The sequence below is a fragment of the Aythya fuligula genome, chromosome 13 (genome assembly GCF_009819795.1).
Source record: "Aythya fuligula isolate bAytFul2 chromosome 13, bAytFul2.pri, whole genome shotgun sequence".
Classification (NCBI taxonomy): Eukaryota; Metazoa; Chordata; class Aves; order Anseriformes; family Anatidae; genus Aythya; species Aythya fuligula.
Genome location: NC_045571.1, coordinates 4,020,431 through 4,039,870, shown reverse-complemented (window position 1 = coordinate 4,039,870; position 19,440 = coordinate 4,020,431). Strand labels below are relative to the sequence as shown.

The 19,440-nt window shown below is 41.7% G+C and overlaps 2 protein-coding genes and 1 non-coding gene across 3 annotated transcripts; 1 reads left to right on the top strand and 2 right to left on the bottom strand.

The window, feature by feature from the left end:
- Positions 1–1,841: 1,841 nt before the first annotated feature.
- On the bottom strand, positions 1,842–15,523 carry MAGT1 (magnesium transporter 1). The gene is made up of 10 exons (XM_032196321.1): positions 15,430–15,523; positions 14,432–14,601; positions 13,469–13,586; positions 11,979–12,119; positions 11,213–11,353; positions 10,812–10,901; positions 8,330–8,393; positions 6,745–6,819; positions 5,211–5,301; positions 1,842–3,544 (listed from the first exon to the last, which is right to left on the bottom strand). The coding sequence occupies exons 1-10, from the start codon at positions 15,508–15,510 to the stop codon at positions 3,529–3,531; spliced, it is 987 nt and encodes a 328-aa protein (XP_032052212.1). The 5' UTR covers positions 15,511–15,523; the 3' UTR covers positions 1,842–3,528.
- A 1,071-nt stretch (positions 15,524–16,594) lies between these two features.
- On the bottom strand, positions 16,595–16,706 carry TRNAL-CAA. The gene is made up of 2 exons: positions 16,669–16,706; positions 16,595–16,640 (listed from the first exon to the last, which is right to left on the bottom strand). It is a non-coding gene; the product is annotated as a tRNA-Leu (tRNA).
- Positions 16,707–16,991: 285 nt separating this feature from the next.
- LOC116494355 (cytochrome c oxidase subunit 7B, mitochondrial) lies at positions 16,992–19,268 on the top strand. The gene is made up of 3 exons (XM_032196216.1): positions 16,992–17,095; positions 18,329–18,453; positions 19,082–19,268. Exons 1-3 carry the CDS (start codon positions 17,059–17,061, stop codon positions 19,154–19,156), a joined length of 237 nt encoding a protein of 78 aa, XP_032052107.1. The 5' UTR covers positions 16,992–17,058; the 3' UTR covers positions 19,157–19,268.
- The last annotated feature ends 172 nt before the right edge of the window (positions 19,269–19,440 follow it).

The following is a 19,440-nucleotide window of genomic DNA, read 5'->3' as shown; positions in this document are numbered from 1 at the left end:
AACCCTACTTTGATTTGTCAGGAATAGAGACCATCGATAAAAGTGTCCTGTCACACTTCCTTTTACACCTTTTAACTAGGCTCAGAATGGGGAAGAAGTGCAACAGTTGTGACTAGGAAACTTCTAAAGCCTCCAGGCAGCCATCGTCTCGTAATCCCCAAACATGAACAGCTATCCCGTTACCTGCCAGAAGGTTTAACGCATTCTTACACTCGTGTTTCAATGCATGCCGCAATCATGTGATTGCTCATATACATCCAGCCATGCAGACATCATCAGCCGTGGGATGATGAGCACCACACCATGCACAGCACACAAACCTCAGCGTGTTTTCCTTCTTATTGTAGGACCGTAGACAGTCATGCCCCTGAAGGGCACACGCTTTGGAAGCTCCTTTGTAAAAGGCCAGGCTGGAGGAATGGTTATCAGGCACCACTACCAAGTGGATCTCTGAACACTAGTATGGTTTTAAAACAGGAGCTTCCAGTAATCCATGGATTAACAAAATACATTATCTAGATTAATCCAATTTGATTTATTCACTTGCTTTGGGCTTACTTTGTCAGAGAACTGCTTTAATTTTAGCTGGTCCCAAAATGCTACAAAATACACCACAGCATCTTCTCAAAAGTAGAAAAAGCAGCAATCTTCGTGGCCAGCCACATTAACAAAACTGCACAGTCCATTTTAAAATACAGACTATACCATTTTCTGCTTTTATTATAATAAATGTTCTCTAAAATGTGAGCTTTTGGTTATGTCTGAACTGTTTAATGCCTCACTTGGTAGAGGAGATGGCCTCAAACACACAGTTTTGGCATTTCTGTTTTCTAATGCATTGCTTCTTCCACCTTTGTTCTACTGGTCTAGAAATGTGTTACACCAGCCTGTCAGGCAAGATGCGTGTGCTGACGGGCCAAAATAATCACCGTGTCCCAAATATAGCTACTGCCTCAGCTGCTGTAGAAGCCAAATAGTTTATTTCTAGGACTGAACGCTCTCTAAATCTGCTACAGGTTTGTGGAAGCACTCAATCATCCTCTGCTCACCTATCGCACCTGTCCCCTTCTCCTTGAGCTTCATCTTCAGCTTAGAGAGCAGAAAAAATGTTGGGAAAAAGTAAGCATTGTTTTAATTTCATACATCAACATGGGAATAGAAGAAAATCCGTAAAACTCTGAACAGGTATACCACCTCAAATGAAGTCCAACATGTCTGCACCATCCAACAACGTGATGCACAACTGTTTAAAGTTGGTCCATATGACTGAATGTTTTTTTTAGAGAAATAGAATACAAGACACATCACATAAAAAAAAAATCTGAAAGCCTAAGAAAATAACATTGCTTCTTTACAATGAGATTGTAAATCACTTTTGCCCGCACAGCTAACAACTGAAGTAGGACCAGCCAACCTAAAGGTTTCTTGGAAGCACCCTCGAAATACCAAAAGGACAGCAAAGCAAACAACAGCTACAGCAGCCCAGAATCGTTCCAGGCAAATCCACAGTGCTCATTAGATTCCACCTCTGCAAACATTATCTGCCTAGGACTCCAGGAAGCCAAGACTGACCTCAGGACAGCTCTCAAAGCCAAGTGAAAAAACATGCAACCTTTCTGGCGTTAGTTGACTACACACAAAGACCTCTAGTAATGTCGCTTTGGGCTGCAGTTTCCTGCATAAACACCATAACATAATACAGTGCACTGTTAACCCAGTCTACCCAGCCATATTCAGGTTATTTGCTATATACAAACACTTATTAACACATTGAAACAACAGAAGAAAATGGATGCTGTTTTTTGTTCTATGATGAAATTAAAGAGACAGAGAAGCATCAATTAGATTAAAAAAATTTATTGAAAGTTGTCCAAAATCCAGGCAAGCACACATTTTATCCATTCCACCAAGCCTTTGCATTCTGTATGGCATCAAAAAAATGCATCTCACCAACAAGTCGAAATGTCAAACAACTAAATTAGCAAAGTTAAGGCACTTGAGCTCTGTGTTAATTTAGCAAAATTGCATAAGAAAAACATTCTACTTTGAACAATATAGTCCTTTTTGAGCTTAAATCTAAAGTGGCCAAATCCTGTAACCCCTTGAAACAGGAGAGAGGCAGAAGCAGAAAACATTTTCCTCTGACAAGAAACCTCCAAGGCCACCATAGTCTACAAGAGGAAGTATTACTGAAACAGGCCACAGATTTCCTGTAGTACAGATGCTGAATTACACAACAGTGGGGGCTGAGGCACAAGGTCTTCTATTCGAGAATCCTCAAGACAAAGCACCTTTGTGAGATGGGAGTGCAAAAAGCACATCCCTTCAACTGTAAGGCTAACAAATCTTCCCTGGAGTAACAATATTTATCCTGGAATTAGATAGCTCTGCCCACTCCCACATCCTCCCAAGTACATAAGGCTGAAACAAAACTTGGAGGAAACAAAGAATGCAAGAGCTTAAATAGTGACCAAAATCTGACACCAGGTGGTTTGAGCAGTAACTTTAAAGCCAGTTAGCAACCTGTAATTCATGTGACAGATAATCAATTAACTTTGTAATCAGCTTTTCTTTTTTTTTTTTTTTTCTTTTTTTGAGGGGGGTGGTGGGGCGGGGAAGCATGGATTGCTATGGGAACATTTTTTCAGCTCTAAGCCAGTGCATAGAAGCTAATTGATGTAGTTTCAGTATTTGGCAAAGAAAGTTTTGAATTAATAATTAAACAAGTTGCTATATAACAAGTAGGGACTTCAATCAAATCAAGAACAGCAGAGTTTATCATATTTTCGTAATTTAGTGGGGGGGAAAAAAATAAATACACCTAGTTTTTTGTTGTTTGTTTTTTTTTTTTTTCCAGTCCTGAATATCAACTATAAAACTCATTAGTAGATCACCCTGTGAAATGTTAATTTAAGTTTTAATGAGTCATTTCTACATGAAGAATTCTTCCTTCATCTGTGAAGCGATCTCTTGCGTCATACAGCAGTTCCGTGCTCTTCTCAGCATTCAGATCCAGCTCCAGGACACGCAGATACCGTATCGGAACCTGCAGTATGCTCAGAGGGTCACACACAGACAGAAGGAAGAGAGATGCAGGTACATGAGGAGGTCTCATCAACCATGAAAAGGCATGACAGAAAAGCTACCATCACCTGTTATGTGTGAATAAAAGTCAGTATTTGAGGGGAAGAAAACCATGGAAAACAGATTATCCAACTGAATGTAAAGTACTGTTTCTGGTTAGTCCAAGGAAACACAGTAGTTCTAAACACAAAGTTCAGAACTTCGTTAGATTCAAAGTTGTTTCAGAAGATGTAAAGCTTATGAGAGAGATTGCATCTTAATACTCTGTCCTTCAGAGCACATTGCTTGTTTTATTTAAGGCACTACACGTTGTCTTTGGTTCAGTGTTTAACTATCTCATTCAGTGTAAAGAGAGGTAGCATGAACCATACATATTGAGCTCTTCCCTTCCACACCACGCAATTTCAGAGCCGCCGCCTTTCTGATGTTACATTCTGGAATCCTTTAACTCATTAGGAAACTGCAGGGGAAAAACAGAATGCTTATTAATTCTATAAGAAACAAAGCCATACAACATTCTATTTAGCTTTCACACATACCTAGAAAATCAGAACAAGGAACTGGGCCTGCTGCAGCTAAAATATAAATGGCTGTGGAGAAAACCACTTAAAAGCAAGCCTTCTAGTACCTCTAAAGCCAGAGCAACCACACTGTGCCTTCTACAGACTTAGAAGTAGTACGTAAGACCACAGCACAGAACAGAACAAAGGCCAATCAGTTATTCAACAAGGAAGAAACTCAGCTTTCTTCTGGTCTTACAGAAGTCCTAATGACTAACACATTTTATTAATGAGATATTTACAAATGCAAATGATCTGACTTCTGCCTAAGCAGTTACCCAGCCTGTGGATATAAAGAGATTGCAACAGTGGATTCAGAGGATTCCTTAATACACATCATGGATGCTTCTGAGGAGTCAACAGAAGAAGATCAAGAAGTACAAAAGGCTTTTTGAGCAGAATTTCAGTATCTGCATGAAAATATTGGGCTGGCATCACACACTGCAACTGTATACACTTTGCTAAGGGCTGTTAGACAAGAGCACGAGATGTTTCACAGTGAGTTAGAGCAGCTGCCCTTGAACCTCACAGTTATGATAACAGCCAATAATTTCAGGAATTATAAACTAACTTCAGACCTCTGGCTTCACCACGGCTACCGCCAAAACGTACACTCCTAGTCTCAGACAGCAAGATCACTTAAGAAATACTGAAACTGAAAATAAATAATGAGGAAAATGATTTTGATTTTAGCAACTGCCTGAACCTCACTGCTTGAATCTAATTCAGATGAGATTGCTCGTGGTGATTGGTGTTAATCTGTAATAAGTAAAAATCTTGTGAAAATACATCTTCCATGTCCTTGTGTATTACAGACTCCTATGAACCCACCAATGCTCTCTGCATATAGCCACAAGGTAACCTGCCAAGACAACTTCTCAGAGAAACAGGACCATGTTTGCCTATGGAAACTAGGATTAGCTTTGCAGACACATTGAACTCTTGGCAGAAGCCGAGACGGTTAGAAGCTGGCCCCTCAAATGTACTGATTCCTACAAAAAAAAAAAACACTAAACCTGGTAAAAACACCCAATACACCTGTATCTATCAATAAATAAATAAACCACTCAATGAAGAGTGCTAGACTCCTTATAGAAGCAGTCCTGGAATACTGGCAGCTTTAAATATCACTATGAGAATAGAAATACTTTGTAAAGCATAGTGGCATGAAAAGGAATGTACTACAATCCTGGCTCTGGCCAGACTGAAAACTGTTATCCACCAAATATTGTGTTTCTGATCATCATATCAGCCAATATTGCTACTGTTTGAGAAGCAAGTGGAGCATTTTTTAAAGAGTATTTCCCACCAAACTAGATGTCTGGAAAAAAAAAAAAAAGTGCTTTGCTTCTCCCTTCTGACTTACATTAACATTACCAGACAAGGAAATACCAGCCCACAGGAACAGATTCATTCATAAATCCAGGTAAAAACTTCTATTATTTTTTCTTAATCTTTATGCCAGTATTTATATTTTCTCCATTCTCTACAAAGCAGACTGCAGTGATGTACAGCTGCACTGCAATGCACACGAGAACAACAACTGAAGCAGCAGCAAAGCTGTACCTGTACGGGTATCCGTGGTATTTTGACCTGAAGACAGAGAGCAGCCAACTGAAGAACAGCACCACCAAGCCAATCCCAGCTATACACATGACTGCAAGAGACACAGAGTAAGATTATGGCAGTGACAGCTCTCTCCAAAAACACCACAGCGACTGGGGTTTTTAAAAGCTTTCTGCAATATTTACAGGTTTGGTCAGATGAGACCTTTATTATAATCCCTTAGGAGGACTCAGAAGGCCGACAGTCCTGGCTTGTATCAGAAATAGAGTGGCCAGCAGGAGTAGGGAAGCGATTTTCCCTCTGTACTGGGCTCTGGTGAGGTTGCACCTCCAATACTGTGTTCTGTTTGGAGTTCCTCACTACAAGAAGGACATCAAGGCGCTGGAGCATGTCCAAAGCACAACAAAGCTGGTGAAGGGTGTAGAAAAAAGAGTCTTATGAGGAGCAGCTGAGGGAACTAGGGCTGTTTAGCTTGGAGAAGAGAAGGCTCAGGGAAGATCTTACTGTACTTTACAATTACCTAAAAGGAGGTTGGAGAGAGGTGGGGATTGGGCTCTTCTCCCAAGCACCAAGTGATAAAGACACAGGGAAATGGCCTCGAGTTGCACCAGGGGAGGTTTATGTTGGATATTAGGAGGAATTTCTTTACTGAAAGGCTTATAGGGTATTAGAATAGAATAGGGAAGAGGTTAAGTCACCATCCCTGGAGGTTTTCAAGAAACGTGTAGATGTACAACTTGGCATGATTTAGTGGTGGCTTTCAATACCAGGTTAAAAGGTTGAACTAGATGATCTTAGAGGTCTTTTCCAACCTGAATGATTCTATGAAATATATCAGCATTAATTATCTTTCAAATTCCTACTGTAAGTCAATTTTATACCAGCAGTTTAAGAGAAAAAACTCAGTCCCTTCTTCCCTCCCTTACTAAGAAAATGGCGAAAGGCATCTTTACTTCTTCCTTTCTCCCCAGACTGCTTTGAATTTTGCTGAACAGCTCCAAATACTGGTGAAATAACCAAGGACTCACTTGTACTTAAAGGTGGAATGTATATGCACACATGCATGCTATGGTATGCATTCCTGGAGTAAAGCAGAGGTGTTCGACTTCTCTCCCACCAGAAGTCCAAGCGTACCAATGAAATCTGAGAAGAACTCAAACTACTGCTGCTGCTTCTGCTGCAAACAGCAGCAAAAGAAAAAAAAAGGTCTTGGGCCTCAGACATACGACTCGTGTGGGACCTGCCTGCACTTTCAGATTAAATACCCCTACTTAATAGCTGTGGAAAAGGAAGAAGATAGATCCATGGAATCTAAACTGGAAATAATTCTTGTTGTGATAACTGCAAGGTTGAAGACCCCAAATAACATTGTTTGCTGGAAACTGACAGGAAAATATTCTTTAAAAAAATCAAAAAATGAGCTGATATTCACAATAAAAACCCCACAGTGTAAATGCATTTTTATTAAATATTGTATCAAAAATCTTTATGGCATCTAACAATTCTCGATAGAAAGACAAGTAGTTGTACTCACTTTTTCTTTTCCCCACATCCAGGTCAGAAGTAGCAGCTTCATGGAGGAGAACCATTCCTAAAGTAACACCACCATCTACGAACACTGTTTAAGGCTAAATCAACAAAATATGCTAGACTTAATACAACACACTCACTCCTCATTTCCTGTGTTAACTCCCACCCCATACCTGGGAAATTAACACTCACTGGAAAAATTAAAGGCTTTCTGGACAACAACAGGTCAGGGGGGAGGAAGCAAGTTGAAAGTTACTCAGTAATTGACAACATTTAAGAGAAAATAGACAGAAAGTTTCAAGTACAAACCAGAAGATACAGGGATATATCTTCTGCTATCTTTACTCAGCTAATAGGATAAATAAAATGCATGCAATGTTTGATCCAATGTGGTGACTTTCAAGTAGAAACATTTCAGTCTTTTCTAATTCTTCAATTAGAAGAAACTTAAGCCCCCTTCTAAATGGAGTTTTCCAGTAGTAATAATAAAAAATAGTAGTAATAATAAAAAAAAGTCTTTGATAAAGAATACAGAGTTGAATACTTCCCCCCCACATGCACCAGCGTACTTAAACATCAATTGCTTACTTTATATTGATGAATTAGAATGGAAAAATGCAAAAAAAATGCATCTCTTGCTGAAATTTGGATATTAAGATTTAAGAGAAAAGGAAGAAATCAGCTGAAGTCACTCAGTTAAAGAACCTTGCTCTTGCAACAGAAGGAACTTGTTAACCACAGCAGAGCACTGAAGAGGACAGGTACTTTGAAAGAAGTTTTGAAATGAGACAGTTTAAGTGAGAAGCCAGTTGATGTGTCTGTAGTAAGTCTGCACGTATGTATGCTTGTGTACCATAACATGTAAACAATTTGGAGCTGCAAGGCCAAAAAACAGTATTAAACAAAAGATAAAATAAGGCACAGGCTGATGCAGGTGACAAGAGAAGGAAGAAGGGTTTGATTCAGAGATGATTCTAGGTACAGATGATGGATCAAAGACATGCACGTGCAAGCAGAAGAACGTTGGATTTCAGAGTACTACTGACACTCAAAAGAAACATTTTTATACAAGCGAGAAATGAAAAAACCCAGCCAGCAAGATTCTGCTTGCCTCTCCGATGGCTTAATACCAGCATGGAAAAATCCTGACTTGTTAGCATTAAAAGAGCTAAAATTAAAAACAGAGAAGGTAAGCAAAGAAATTAAAGAAGAACACCAGTAACAAAGGAAAGAATTCAACACCTAAGCAAGAAGTGAGACTGAAGAGACAAGACATGCAGAAAAGAACAGGGACTATCCTGAAGAACCCTACACGTATAATGCCACTAGGATCCACGTTTTTAATGTTATCCAGTTTGGTCACTGAGCAAGGCAGAAGTTAGAGAGAAAGCAGTAAATGTTTTTCTATTCAGCTTAAAGATCACTGTCATTAGAAAGGCGTAGCTGTCAACACAGAAAGGCTCTGCAAGCTTCTGCTCAGCATTAGGTGACAGATACGAGCCTTGACAAAATGCTCTCATGAAAGAGGCAGCAGCATAAGCTAACCGAAAAATTGTCACCACCAACTTGCATCTCTGGAAGAAGGATACTAAACAGAAGAACAATGTGCGTTTCTGCAACAAATTGGGCTTGGCTGCTTCCATGGATATAGCTCTGCAAGAGACAAAGAGCAATTGAATTTTAGAAAGGCTGGAGTCAACTTTGAAACAATTAACAACAGCTATAAAGCTGGGAACTGGGTTTTGCAGTGTCTCTGTCAAGAGACAGGAAAGAAGTTGTAGTGTAAATCTGTTGTATACCAATTCACGTTATTGGCTGTGCACCGATTTATTTTGCAGCAGCATCAGAAATCCTTCTACTATTGCGTGTCAACAGCCCAAAGTACCGCACAGATTATAACAACAGAAGTGCAGCTACACCCTTCACGATCCAGATTGCCTGTTTGACAGGGCAAAACAGCACAGTAATGCCCAAAGCACCCGCTGCCTTCCAAGTCTGAGCCATACCCTGACTTGGATCCTTATTCTACATACATACACTGCTTCTCAGTTTTGGGACAGTCTCTTCAACTTGCAAATGAACCCTACTCACTTGGCTCTGGTGCCCAACATTTGAAATCTTTTTCATGGCATCACAGCAAAAGGAACACCACTACCAACATCCTTGAAGCTTTACTCTTCAGCTTTTGTATTAAGATTAAAAATGGTTAGGAATAAGGTAAACAGAAGTAGTAATACAAAACAAAAAGTAGAAATGCTTCCAAGAAAACATTCCAAAGATGAGAACTTCTACTCTAAGCTGGCTCAGACAGGTTTGTTTTTTCTTCGTTATAAGTCTACCAACTGAACAGAAAGTTCAAACTTTGTGGAAGTTAAAGACTGCTGTTGTTCAATCCCTTACGGGAAGCTCTGCTTCACTATGATTGCGATGTAATATCCAAGTAGAAAAACACATTTCATAAGCAGATTGACTTTTAGCAGAAGAATACAGAGGGCCTGACCTACCTAAGCAGGCGTGAAAGGACACCTCACTAAATTAATTCCTAGTAAACTGCACAAGAAGAGCCAATACATCATGTGTGCCCTGAAAGACAATGCTCTTGGTACATACAGACTACTCTCACAGTGCATCTCCTTCTTTATTATGTGCAGGGCAGTGCATATCAAAACATGCTAAAACTGATTTTTCCCCAATAACAAGATTTCATGAGTCTAAGATCAGTAGACATTAGTTTACCTTGAGAATCTCAAAGCAAGATGTTTTATATGAAGTCGTTACACAGGTGTATGAGCTAGAGAAGACCATGAAATACATGAAATCTCCAAGTTCAACAATAGCACTGCTGAGCATGTAAGACCTAACAGACACCTTTATTTTGCATTTAGCGATTTAGAATGATTTCTCTTCTTCTTATGTATATATATATATATATGTATGTATGTATATTATATTCAAGACAGGGGAGAGCAATATCACAGGTAAATAAATGCTGCAAAGAAAACATGGAAACAAACAGGAATGGTAAGAGATGGAAGAGATCAAGTCATTTAAAACAACCTACCTTCAGAAACTAAGAAAAAGCATTCTCATCATCCTGCTTCCAAGACTTACTACTTTTTTGTTAAATATATATACACCTTTATACATTGGGGGAAGATAGAGAAAAACAGGAAAGATGAAATGAATGCTTATCTTAGGTTCTGAAGCAGGTGGAAAACCCCTATCCCAAACATCTTGTTAGCAAACAGTTTTGGTGACTCTGTATGCTATCCTCTTTACCCTAGAGCATTATTTAAGTATCTTCTTAGCTTCCTGCAGTCACTAGAGTAATCAAAGTCTCCACAGAAAGTCCCCAAACTCTCTGGGTATTAAAACAGCAAAAATATACTCCAAGGCAACACTTGTGAACCAGGATGTCCTGTTTTCTGCAGAGCACCATCCATATAATGACTAATGCTTTACTGCATGGAAAGCACTTAAAGCTGTTTCCAACATGAATTGGAGCATATTGTTAGACAGTAAATTAATCACTGTATTTCTAGCCGAATTAAGAATTGCTTATTCTTTATCTAGCTCCCAAACAGCTTATTGCTGAACACAGAAAGCAATATAGCTAAAAAAAAACCTAGACAGTGTTTGTCCTTATCCTTCAAACATCACAGAACTGATAACACCAGTCTTATATAATTAATCACTGAACTAAAAATTGTAGCAATCACCTTCCTCTCAAGATGGAATTGGAGATAACCATTATCATACAGCAATGACACAACAGATTATTCGATTTTGGATTAAGATTGGTATTTTGTGATTGCTTATCTGCAAAGTAACTTGAGCTGCAAATTGCCTACAAAATCCCTCTCTCATGGGTATATTTTAAGAGAAGGCAGATCTTCTCTGAAGCAAATCTGAAGCTAAGTTGCCTTACGGCAGGACAGGTTAGCCTCATTGACTTAGTAAGAGTGCAGATTCTATTCTTGGCTTCTTTCTGACTTGCCTCTTTTAGTATCGAATTTAATCAGTAGAAATATAATAAAAATGCAGAAAAGTAGAAAAAGAAAAGAGACTTACCACTTGTCCTGTATGGGGATTCTTATGAGCATAGGGTGGCCCCCTAATGTGGTTCCACATCTGGCCTGACGTCATTGCTAACACAAAACACTGAAAAGGAAAAAAGAAACAATCATCCGTAGTTTTTTTTTTTCCCATCCAATTTCCTTTTCCTTTCATAGTAAGTAGTACTTAAGCTAAGCATCATCCTATCTCTTACTAGTATTAAAAGCAGGTAATCAAGCATTAACTGAGCTGAAAAGACTGAGATCAAATTATAGTATCAGACTACTAAAAAGAGAAGCTAAATGCACCTCGATTTCTTCTAGCATGTTTAAGCTTCTTTAAATACAATAGCTTTGAAAGATTTGAATTGCTATGAAACTCGTGACAACAGGCAGAGAAGAGCTAGAATTACACACCAAAGCAGCAAATGCCCAGCCAGTTTTGTTGTACAGAAAATCCAGATTGCTTCCACGCAAATACACGAGGCCTCCAATGACAGCCAGCAGCAGTCCTAACATCAACGGTCCAGCGTAGTTTGGTGGCCTTATCACACGAATCTACACAAAGAAGATCCTTTATTTTACCTCAACTGCATTACATATGATATCCTTCCTCCTAACAAAAAACACATTAGAGTGGAAAAAAAAACATGAACACAAAGAACATCCCCACAACTTTGTGTATAATAATTCTGACTAAAGAAGTAGGTAAAGCTTCTTCTCCTTTTACTGGTTTATGCACCATTACCTTACCTACTACTTGAAAGACTGTTTTCCTTTAACAGGAGCAGAAAAGGGAGGAAGGAAGGAGCTGAGTTTTACCGCATTATTAAACAGAGGATTACACAAAATATTGGAATGGGTTAAGGAAGCTTTAAGATGTAGCATCACAGAGATTGGAAGGGACCTTAAAGACCACCCAGCTCCAACATCCTTGCCACAGGCAGTGACAAGTTCCACTAGACCAAGCTGCCCAAAGCCCCATCCAACCCGGCCTTGCACACTTACAGGGATAGAAGATTATATAGACAAGAGCCATTTGGAGTATCTAAGAGTAGAGTTATCAACTAAACACAATTACTTCATATTCTGGGTATTTTGTACCCAGAACATGTAATAAGTGAGTGCTGCAGAGCTGTTGGTGGGTAAAGTCTTAGTATACACGTGTAACACACACACTTACATTGACATCAGTCCTGTCAGCCACCCAACGAGCAAGCTGCTCAGCTGCAAAGCCGCGCACCTGAAGTTCGTACGTGTCACCTCGTTTAGGCTTCCCTTTAGCAGGAAAATTAATGAAGGTTGGAGCAGAATTCATGTTTAGCTGTATTTAGAAAATTCACAGAAGACACAGCACCATGAAAGGTCTACTTCACAACACGCTTCCATTTCAACTGCAGACAGTCACCAAGTCAATCAGAAAGAACAACTATTCAATAAACATATTTCACAGTGACTTTAAAAAAGTATACAGCACACAGCAACTCACACTTCTAGACCTCATAAAAACAGAACAGGCAAGAATTTGATCTAAGACAGTAATCAATAAGCTCCTGTAAGTTCCCTCATATGTTCCATGCCATTTCCTCTCTTAAGCATTAGAAGCAACTTTTTTGATCTCTACCACTAGGTGTCCTGGATGCCTTTGGGGAAAACAAGGGTTTACTTTTTTTTTTTTTTTTTAAATTGAGCATACTTTCTCAAATGATCAACATTTCTTCATTAGTACTCCAATCTGTAGCTAGCATCTCAAAAGATCCAATCCAGTTAGTAGAAGGCTACAGTAAAAAAACAGAAATAGTTGTTTTTAAAATTAAGTTCCATCATCTTTTCCTAATAAAGACCCTTCCCCAACACTGTTTTGCCCATAGCATTTCAGTTTTTATTTTAATGTTTCTTCTATAAATACTACTATTCAGTGAGGAACCTACAAAATAAGAATACATACAATAAATATGTGAAGGCCATAGCTTAGTGTTTCATCAAAAACTAATTCACTCTGGGGAAAAAATCTAACAAGAATGTTAAAAAATTCCATGTCTCCTTTCTAAAACTTCCATGTTACAAAGTACCATCACCTAAATTAGGTAACTTTTAAATACTGAGGCAAGCATCTCCTTAAAAAAAAAAAAAAAAAAAGCTACAATTTGCAAAACTGTGATTAATTATTAATTCTATCATTCCATGCATGTTTGCAATTGTTGTTTAGATTATATATTTTTTTAAATCTTGTTATATAATCTCAGTAGAAGAGCAAAAGAAGTCAATTCTGAAAGCCTGATCAACCACCCCCTAGTTATCCAAATTTTTATATCCAGTCCTAAGGAGTTCAATGTTTTCTATCTTACTTCTTGCTGTATTCTGAGGAATTCCATTAAAAATGACACCGCAAGTTATTACAGGAGGCAGACCCAGAGAAGAGTCAGATAAGCTAATACACTCCTTACACCTATTCCACATTTGTCAGTGCTGTTAATACTACTGCCAAAAATACTACTGCCCTCTGCTCTTCAATTTTATTCTGTATCAGAGGGGTAGCTTTTAACTTTTCAGTGTAGTCACTGTCATATTATACAGCTTTAGTCATTCTAATACATTTTGTATGGTTTTACTCTCATTCTCCAACGCATGAGCTAAAAATAACATTAAGAGATAAAAAAGAAATAACTTTACCATCTGAAACACATCTGAGCCTTCATCAAAATCGACCATAGCAAAAAAAATCTTATTGGTAAATGCACTGGAGTATCGCCAGGAGTTTGCCAGAATCTGGTATTCCTCATCAGCCTGCCTGTAAAAACACACAAAGTGAGAGGCTGTATCATGTGTTAGCTCAAAACACAAGTTACAGTTTTAAGACCTGTAGCCATCCATCCCCTTAATAGAACCATCCCACCCATTCCTCCACATTTGTTTTCTCACGTTTAACAAAAGAAAAATTGAGGTCATTCATCTAACAATCAAAGCATATGCACTTGTGTTTTCTTTTTAATGTAAAGATAAAGTGCAAGTGTCATTGTGTTCGTAACAAGAAGCAGTGCTAACCATGGAAAACAGAAATGTAACCCAGTAGGTCACAATTTGCTAAATCTTGGAGCACTGAAACAAACACAAGCACAGCCACTTTTCTGCGCCAGAGAATGGCAAACTAATTAGTATGGTAAAAAAAGTTATTTACTGATATCTATTTGAACCTTGTCACCCCCAGCTTAATACACGAAGGCCTTCATATATTTAAGGATCCGGAATATTATCAGTGTAAACAAACATCAATCAACATTAATTAACAGCAACTTTTAGACTGCAAGGCCAGCAGTAATCCTGCAAACATGTCCTCAGCAGCAGCTCACGCCAGGAAAGTTGAGTTTCCACCCTCTCTCCAGAAGCCTACCAATGAGAGTATTTGCTCTGCAAAAGATCAATTACTTTAAGAGGGGAATAAATCATTAAGGACTATGCTGTTTTCCCACACTCATAGCACACACATTCCCACCAACAACTTCAAAGATAACCCTCCTATAATGGGTGTTAGTATCGTCCTCCTGTGTACCTGCAAGTTTTACCCTCTTGTTAGATTTAATGTCCTACAAAGCATATGATGACTTTCAAGTTCAAGATTATGAATTAAGCCCATACTTGCACACGACACATTGTCTGTGAGGCTGAAGAGCAGTGAACATCACAATCACAGAGTAATTTCTGGGTGGCGCCTTCACAAAGCGTCGAAACTTGTCTCCGTTCATTCGGATTACAGATCTCTTACTAGCCCACTCCATCAGCTGGTTCACTTTTTCTGATAATACCATCTGAAAACAAGGCCAGAGAAATATTGTTGAGGGTTTTGTGTGTTTTCTTTCCTCCAATCTCTCACATCACAGACCTGAAGGTTTGTATTTTCGCTGTAACAAACTGCTGCACATTTTTCATTACGAATAATGACCGCGTGACGGGATGCTTCATAAAGAGCCTCAAAGGCGTTCACAGAGCCTCCTGAGCCTCACGTTAATGATGTTCATTTACTTCAAGCACTGATGTGGTTGTCAGCTCGGGACTTTCTCACACGAACGATAAGATTTATTTCAGCCAGACAAAGCACCCCAAACCCAGTCCTGTTGGTATTTATTTGATACGAAGCATCACACCTGGGGGAGATTTCAAAACTCATGAAGTGGAGCAAGCGCTAGTCCTGGAAGCACTACGGAAGGGAGCAAAACGTTTGATTTCCAGGGTAGATAAAAGGAAAAAAAAAAATGATTCTGCACACGCTTGCAGAACTCATGAGTGCACAGCACATTCTCCATTAAAAAAAGGCGAAGAGTGTTATAATGTCATACAAGAAGCATAATTAACAGAAACCAAGCACTTCCCACTAGCTACGTCTGCACTCCTTGTTTATTCCTCTCAGGAATAAACACGTTTTGGTAAATAACCGACTACCCTTCGCTGCCTTGAAACGTATACATACAGGAAACCCTAAGAAGCATAGAGAAATAAGCGGTATCTTCGCGACTACAAACAGAAACTGTTAACTAAACCCTAAATAAACCCTAAGTGAGCCCTCAACCCCTCAGGGGCTCCCCTCAGGGGCTCCCCTCAGGGGCTCCCCTCAGGGGCTCCCCCCCCCCCCCCCTCACCTCCTTCCGCTTCTGCCCCGCCGCGCGCTGCCCGCCGCAGGCCGCCAGCAGCAGCAGCGCCAGCACCGCCAGCGCCGCCATAGCTGCCCCTCGCTCCCACCGCCGGCTCGGCCCCGCCCGGCCGCTTCCCATTGGCTGCAGCGCTCGCCCGTGTCCAGCCGCCGGGTTTCGATTCGCTGGCGCCGCTGTCAGTACGGCCGCGGTGGGCCAATGGGAAGGGAGCAAGCTGGAGGCGTGTGATTGGCGGGCGGGCGGGCGCGGAGCGCTGAGGGGCGGAGCGTGTCGCGACATGGCGGCGGCGCCCCCCTCAGGGTATCGCCGTGCCCTGTCGTGAGGCTACCGACAGCCCCCGCGTCTCCCTCGTTAAACGCCACAAAGCGTCGCCCTGCCACAGCGAGCGGTTGGTGTTCCGCCCATCACTGTCCCCCTCTCCCTCAAAAAAAACACAAAAGAAAGGCAGAATCACACAGAATCACAGAATCACAGAATTTCTAGGTTGGAAGAGACCTCAAGATCACCGAGTCCAACCTCTGACCTAACGCTAGCAGTCCCCACTAAACCATATCCCTAAGCTCTACATCTAAACGTCTTTTGAAGACTTCCAGGGATGGTGACTCCACCACTTCCCTGGGCAGCCTGTTCCAGTGCCTCACAACCCTTTCAGTGAAGAAGTTCTTCCTAACATCCAGCCTAAAACTCCCCTGGCTCAACTTAAGCCCATTCCCCCTCGTCCTGTCACCAGGCACGTGGGAGAACAGGCCAACCCCCACCTCGCTACAGCCTCCTTTGAGGTACCTGCAGAGAGCGATAAGGTCGCCCCTGAGCCTCCTTTTCTCCAGGCTGAATGAAACTAAGAGGAGCTTTAGGGCTTCCGCAGGTTTTCTTTAATTTTATAACCGCACGCACGTCGCTGGTCAGTGTGTGGAAAATGCGGGATGAAATTATTAAGGCACTTGGAGAAACGGCCGGTGGGGTCTCCAATGCGTCCCGTATTCATGCTGTGTGTGTGTGTGCCCGGGGGGGGTCAGTAACACAGAACGCCGCCCTGGCGCAGCGAGTCAAATGCTTTTTTTTTTTATGCTAAAAACCTTCCCCCTTAGCTTTTTAGGTCTTTTAGGGATTTAAATTCGTGGAGTTAGACCGAAAAAAAAAAAAAAAAAAGTGGTGTCAGAAGTGGGATTCGAACCCACGCCTCCATACGGAGACCAGAATACCCAGCCGCGGCGGGAAGGCGGGAGCCTTGAGTCTGGCGCCTTAGACCACTCGGCCATCCTGACACTGCGGCAGCAGCCACCGCGCGGGGCCTCTTAGAGCCTCCGTCACGGCTGCGCCGGCTCCCTGCCCTCTCTGTTTCTTCTGTTTCTTCTTGAAAAAATGTTTCTGAACCCGTATAGCGGAGCAGAACCCCGAGAAGAGCTTCTAGAGGAACCTCCGCCGCGGCTACAGCGCTCCGAGCGCGGCGGCTCCGCGACAGCCGGGAGGAGCCTCCCCGTGCCGCCCCGGGAGAACTACATTACCCAGCGTGCTCCGCTCGGCGGGAAGGCGCAAGGGCGGAACTTCCGGCGCGGCCATTTTGTTTTTCAGGGCTCACCAAGGGTAGCGGCGTCCTGCCGGCCACTTCCCGGCACCATGTTCCCCGTGGCCAGGGCCGCTCTGAGCCTCGCCGGTAAGCGGGGGGTGGCTGTGGGGCTGTGGCAGCGCCTGGGGGCGGCCGGTTCCTCGGCGGAGCTCTGTGGTTTCCTGCTGTCCCTGTCCGGGGTGGTCCTGAGCTGTCCCCGGGCTTGTTCCCCCTGAGGGAAGGTCCCTGAGGGCCGGTGAGGGGCTGCGGGCAGCTCTCAGCCCTTTGTCCTCTGCTGCTTTTATTTTTTTTGTTTTTTCTTTTGTTTTCTACCTCGTAGTTGTTTACTAGAGCTGACCTTGGGTTCCCTTTCTCAGTGTTTTTTCCTCCTTAATAATAATTAAAGGCGCATAAAGGTCTTGTAATCCGCGTAGTGAGGTAGCAAGGCACTGTCAGTACTAAATGCTTAAACTCAAGGGCTAAATAACCTCTGCGGTGCTGGAATCGCTAGCGTTACAGCCGGTCCCCTCAGCTGCAGGCCTGGGTCATCAGCATATATAATGTGCTCAGTCCAAACAAACGTGCTTAGGTGTGTTTCTCTCAGTCGATGTTTGAGGTTCCTTAGTCAGTTTAAAAAAAACAAACAAACAAGAAAAAAAAAACTTGTGCTTGTGTGGGCTCACTTCTTTTAAGCTGGTGGTTTGATGCTTAAGTCTGTTTTCTCCTAAATAAGAGTACCTCTTACATTGTACGCTTACCTCCATCCATCCTGTCATACAGAGAGATTCTCTTGTATTTAATCCTCTATCATTTACATCATGTAAAGGCCTCCAGGTATTTCCACTTCCTTCTTCACCTCCCTTCAAGAATCTTAAAGAGAATGAGAGAAGTGTTAACCATCTCTGATGCTTCATTTGATGGTAGGGCTCATCCTGAAAATGCTTATATGAAGTACATGTACTGGAAATATAAACATAAATCTTAAATGTATACACTGAAAAATAAACATCTACTTGCTAAAATGATGTTCTTAAAGAAATAGTCAAAACTGTAATTGAACTTCTACCTTGAGGGTCTAGAGAAAATGTAAACGAAAAAACTACCTTAAAGGATTTATTACCAGAAGCAGACTTCAGGGACACCTTTCTAGAGAGAAACTGGGAGAGCTGAAACGAAATGCAAGACTTCCTGTACATCCCAGATGTTACAGTTGTTGCAAAGCTCTGAAGATTATTTTATTTCCTTGCATTTTTGCCTTTCCGTTGATGGGAGACAATGATTGTGAATGGTTTGTACGTACGTTTTAGTTGACTTGTGTATTTTTAATTTAACTTCCCTTAGCTCGCCGTGTCCAGCATACTGCAGTAAGGCAGGCTCATCACAAACATGAGCCAAACTTCCATGACAAGTATGGAAACCTGGTACTGCTCGGTGGAGCTGCAGTTTTTGCTACTGTCTGGGGTTATGTAAGTCTTTTTTTTTTTTTTCACCATTTTGTTGTGATATAGCTGTAAACTTCCAAGCTATTCTCAGAAGGGCTTACTTGTTACAAGTATCGTAAGTGATTGGAATTTTGGAGGTTTTTTTTTGAGTGAGTAGTAATTTGATATGAAAGTTTTACTATTTCATCATTTTTATTTTGAATTCTTACACAAATTTCAATATCAGGCTATCCAATGATTTTTCAAACAGAGCAGAAGCAAGGGTTTGTTATGTCGTTGTCTGAGCTATTCAGGCAGAGGTCTTGGCAGAACGTGTAGGTGATGGTGAAAGTAACGGTATGGGTGATGTGTAAGAAATCCATTTTAGTGATGTGGTTCGACATCCCAGATTATTTATATCTAGGTATTTTTGTATGTTTTATATATGTGGATATTTTTATATAGCAGTATCTATCTATCTATAGCTAGATACTTTGAAATAGAAAACAGAACTATTTAAGTTATGCTCAATATAAATACATTCCGCTTGCTTTACCGAAAGGTGAGTGAGATGTTCTGATGCAGGAAATCTGAATGGAAAACCCCAGGAATAGCGCTGTAGTGGCACGTTTCCCTGCTTTCAGCGTTAACATCTGGGTTTATCCTCCTGCAGGTGTTCACGCAGGCGGGCATCGAGTGGGGCCTGTCGCCCGTCGGCAGGATCACTCCGAAGGAATGGAGGGAGTGATATCTGGCAACCAGCCGCTCCGAGCTCTCCCTGCGGTCCTGCCGGCGTTTATTCCCCGAGTCCCGCCGGCGTGGCGGTGTTCCTGCCCTAATAAACGCCCTTGGGAACCCTCCTCTCGCCTCCTGCCTCTCCTCTCTGCCTTCCCCTCGCGTTCGCCGCCGCCCCGTCCCGTCCCGTCCCGTCCCGTTCCCCCCCCACTTCCGCATTCAGCCGCGGCCACGTGACAGCGGCGCCTCCCCCGCCACGTGACGCGGGGGGCAAGGGGCGGAGCGCGCCCGCGCCTC

Coding starts and splice junctions, on each gene's coding strand:
- LOC116494355 (XM_032196216.1), top strand. CDS start 17,059: ATGTTCCCCGTGGCCAGGGCCGCTCTGAGCCTCGCCG. Junction 17,096..18,328: donor GGCCGCTCTGAGCCTCGCCG/GTAAGCGGGGGG, acceptor AACTTCCCTTAG/CTCGCCGTGTCCAGCATACT. Junction 18,454..19,081: donor TTGCTACTGTCTGGGGTTAT/GTAAGTCTTTTT, acceptor ATCCTCCTGCAG/GTGTTCACGCAGGCGGGCAT.
- MAGT1 (XM_032196321.1), bottom strand. CDS start 15,510: ATGGCGGCGCTGGCGGTGCTGGCGCTGCTGCTGCTGGCGGCCTGCGGC. Junction 13,587..14,431: donor AGACAATGTGTCGTGTGCAA/GTATGGGCTTAA, acceptor GTGTTTTTACAG/GCAGGCTGATGAGGAATACC. Junction 6,820..8,329: donor GCACATTGTTCTTCTGTTTA/GTATCCTTCTTC, acceptor CAGTGTTCGTAG/ATGGTGGTGTTACTTTAGGA.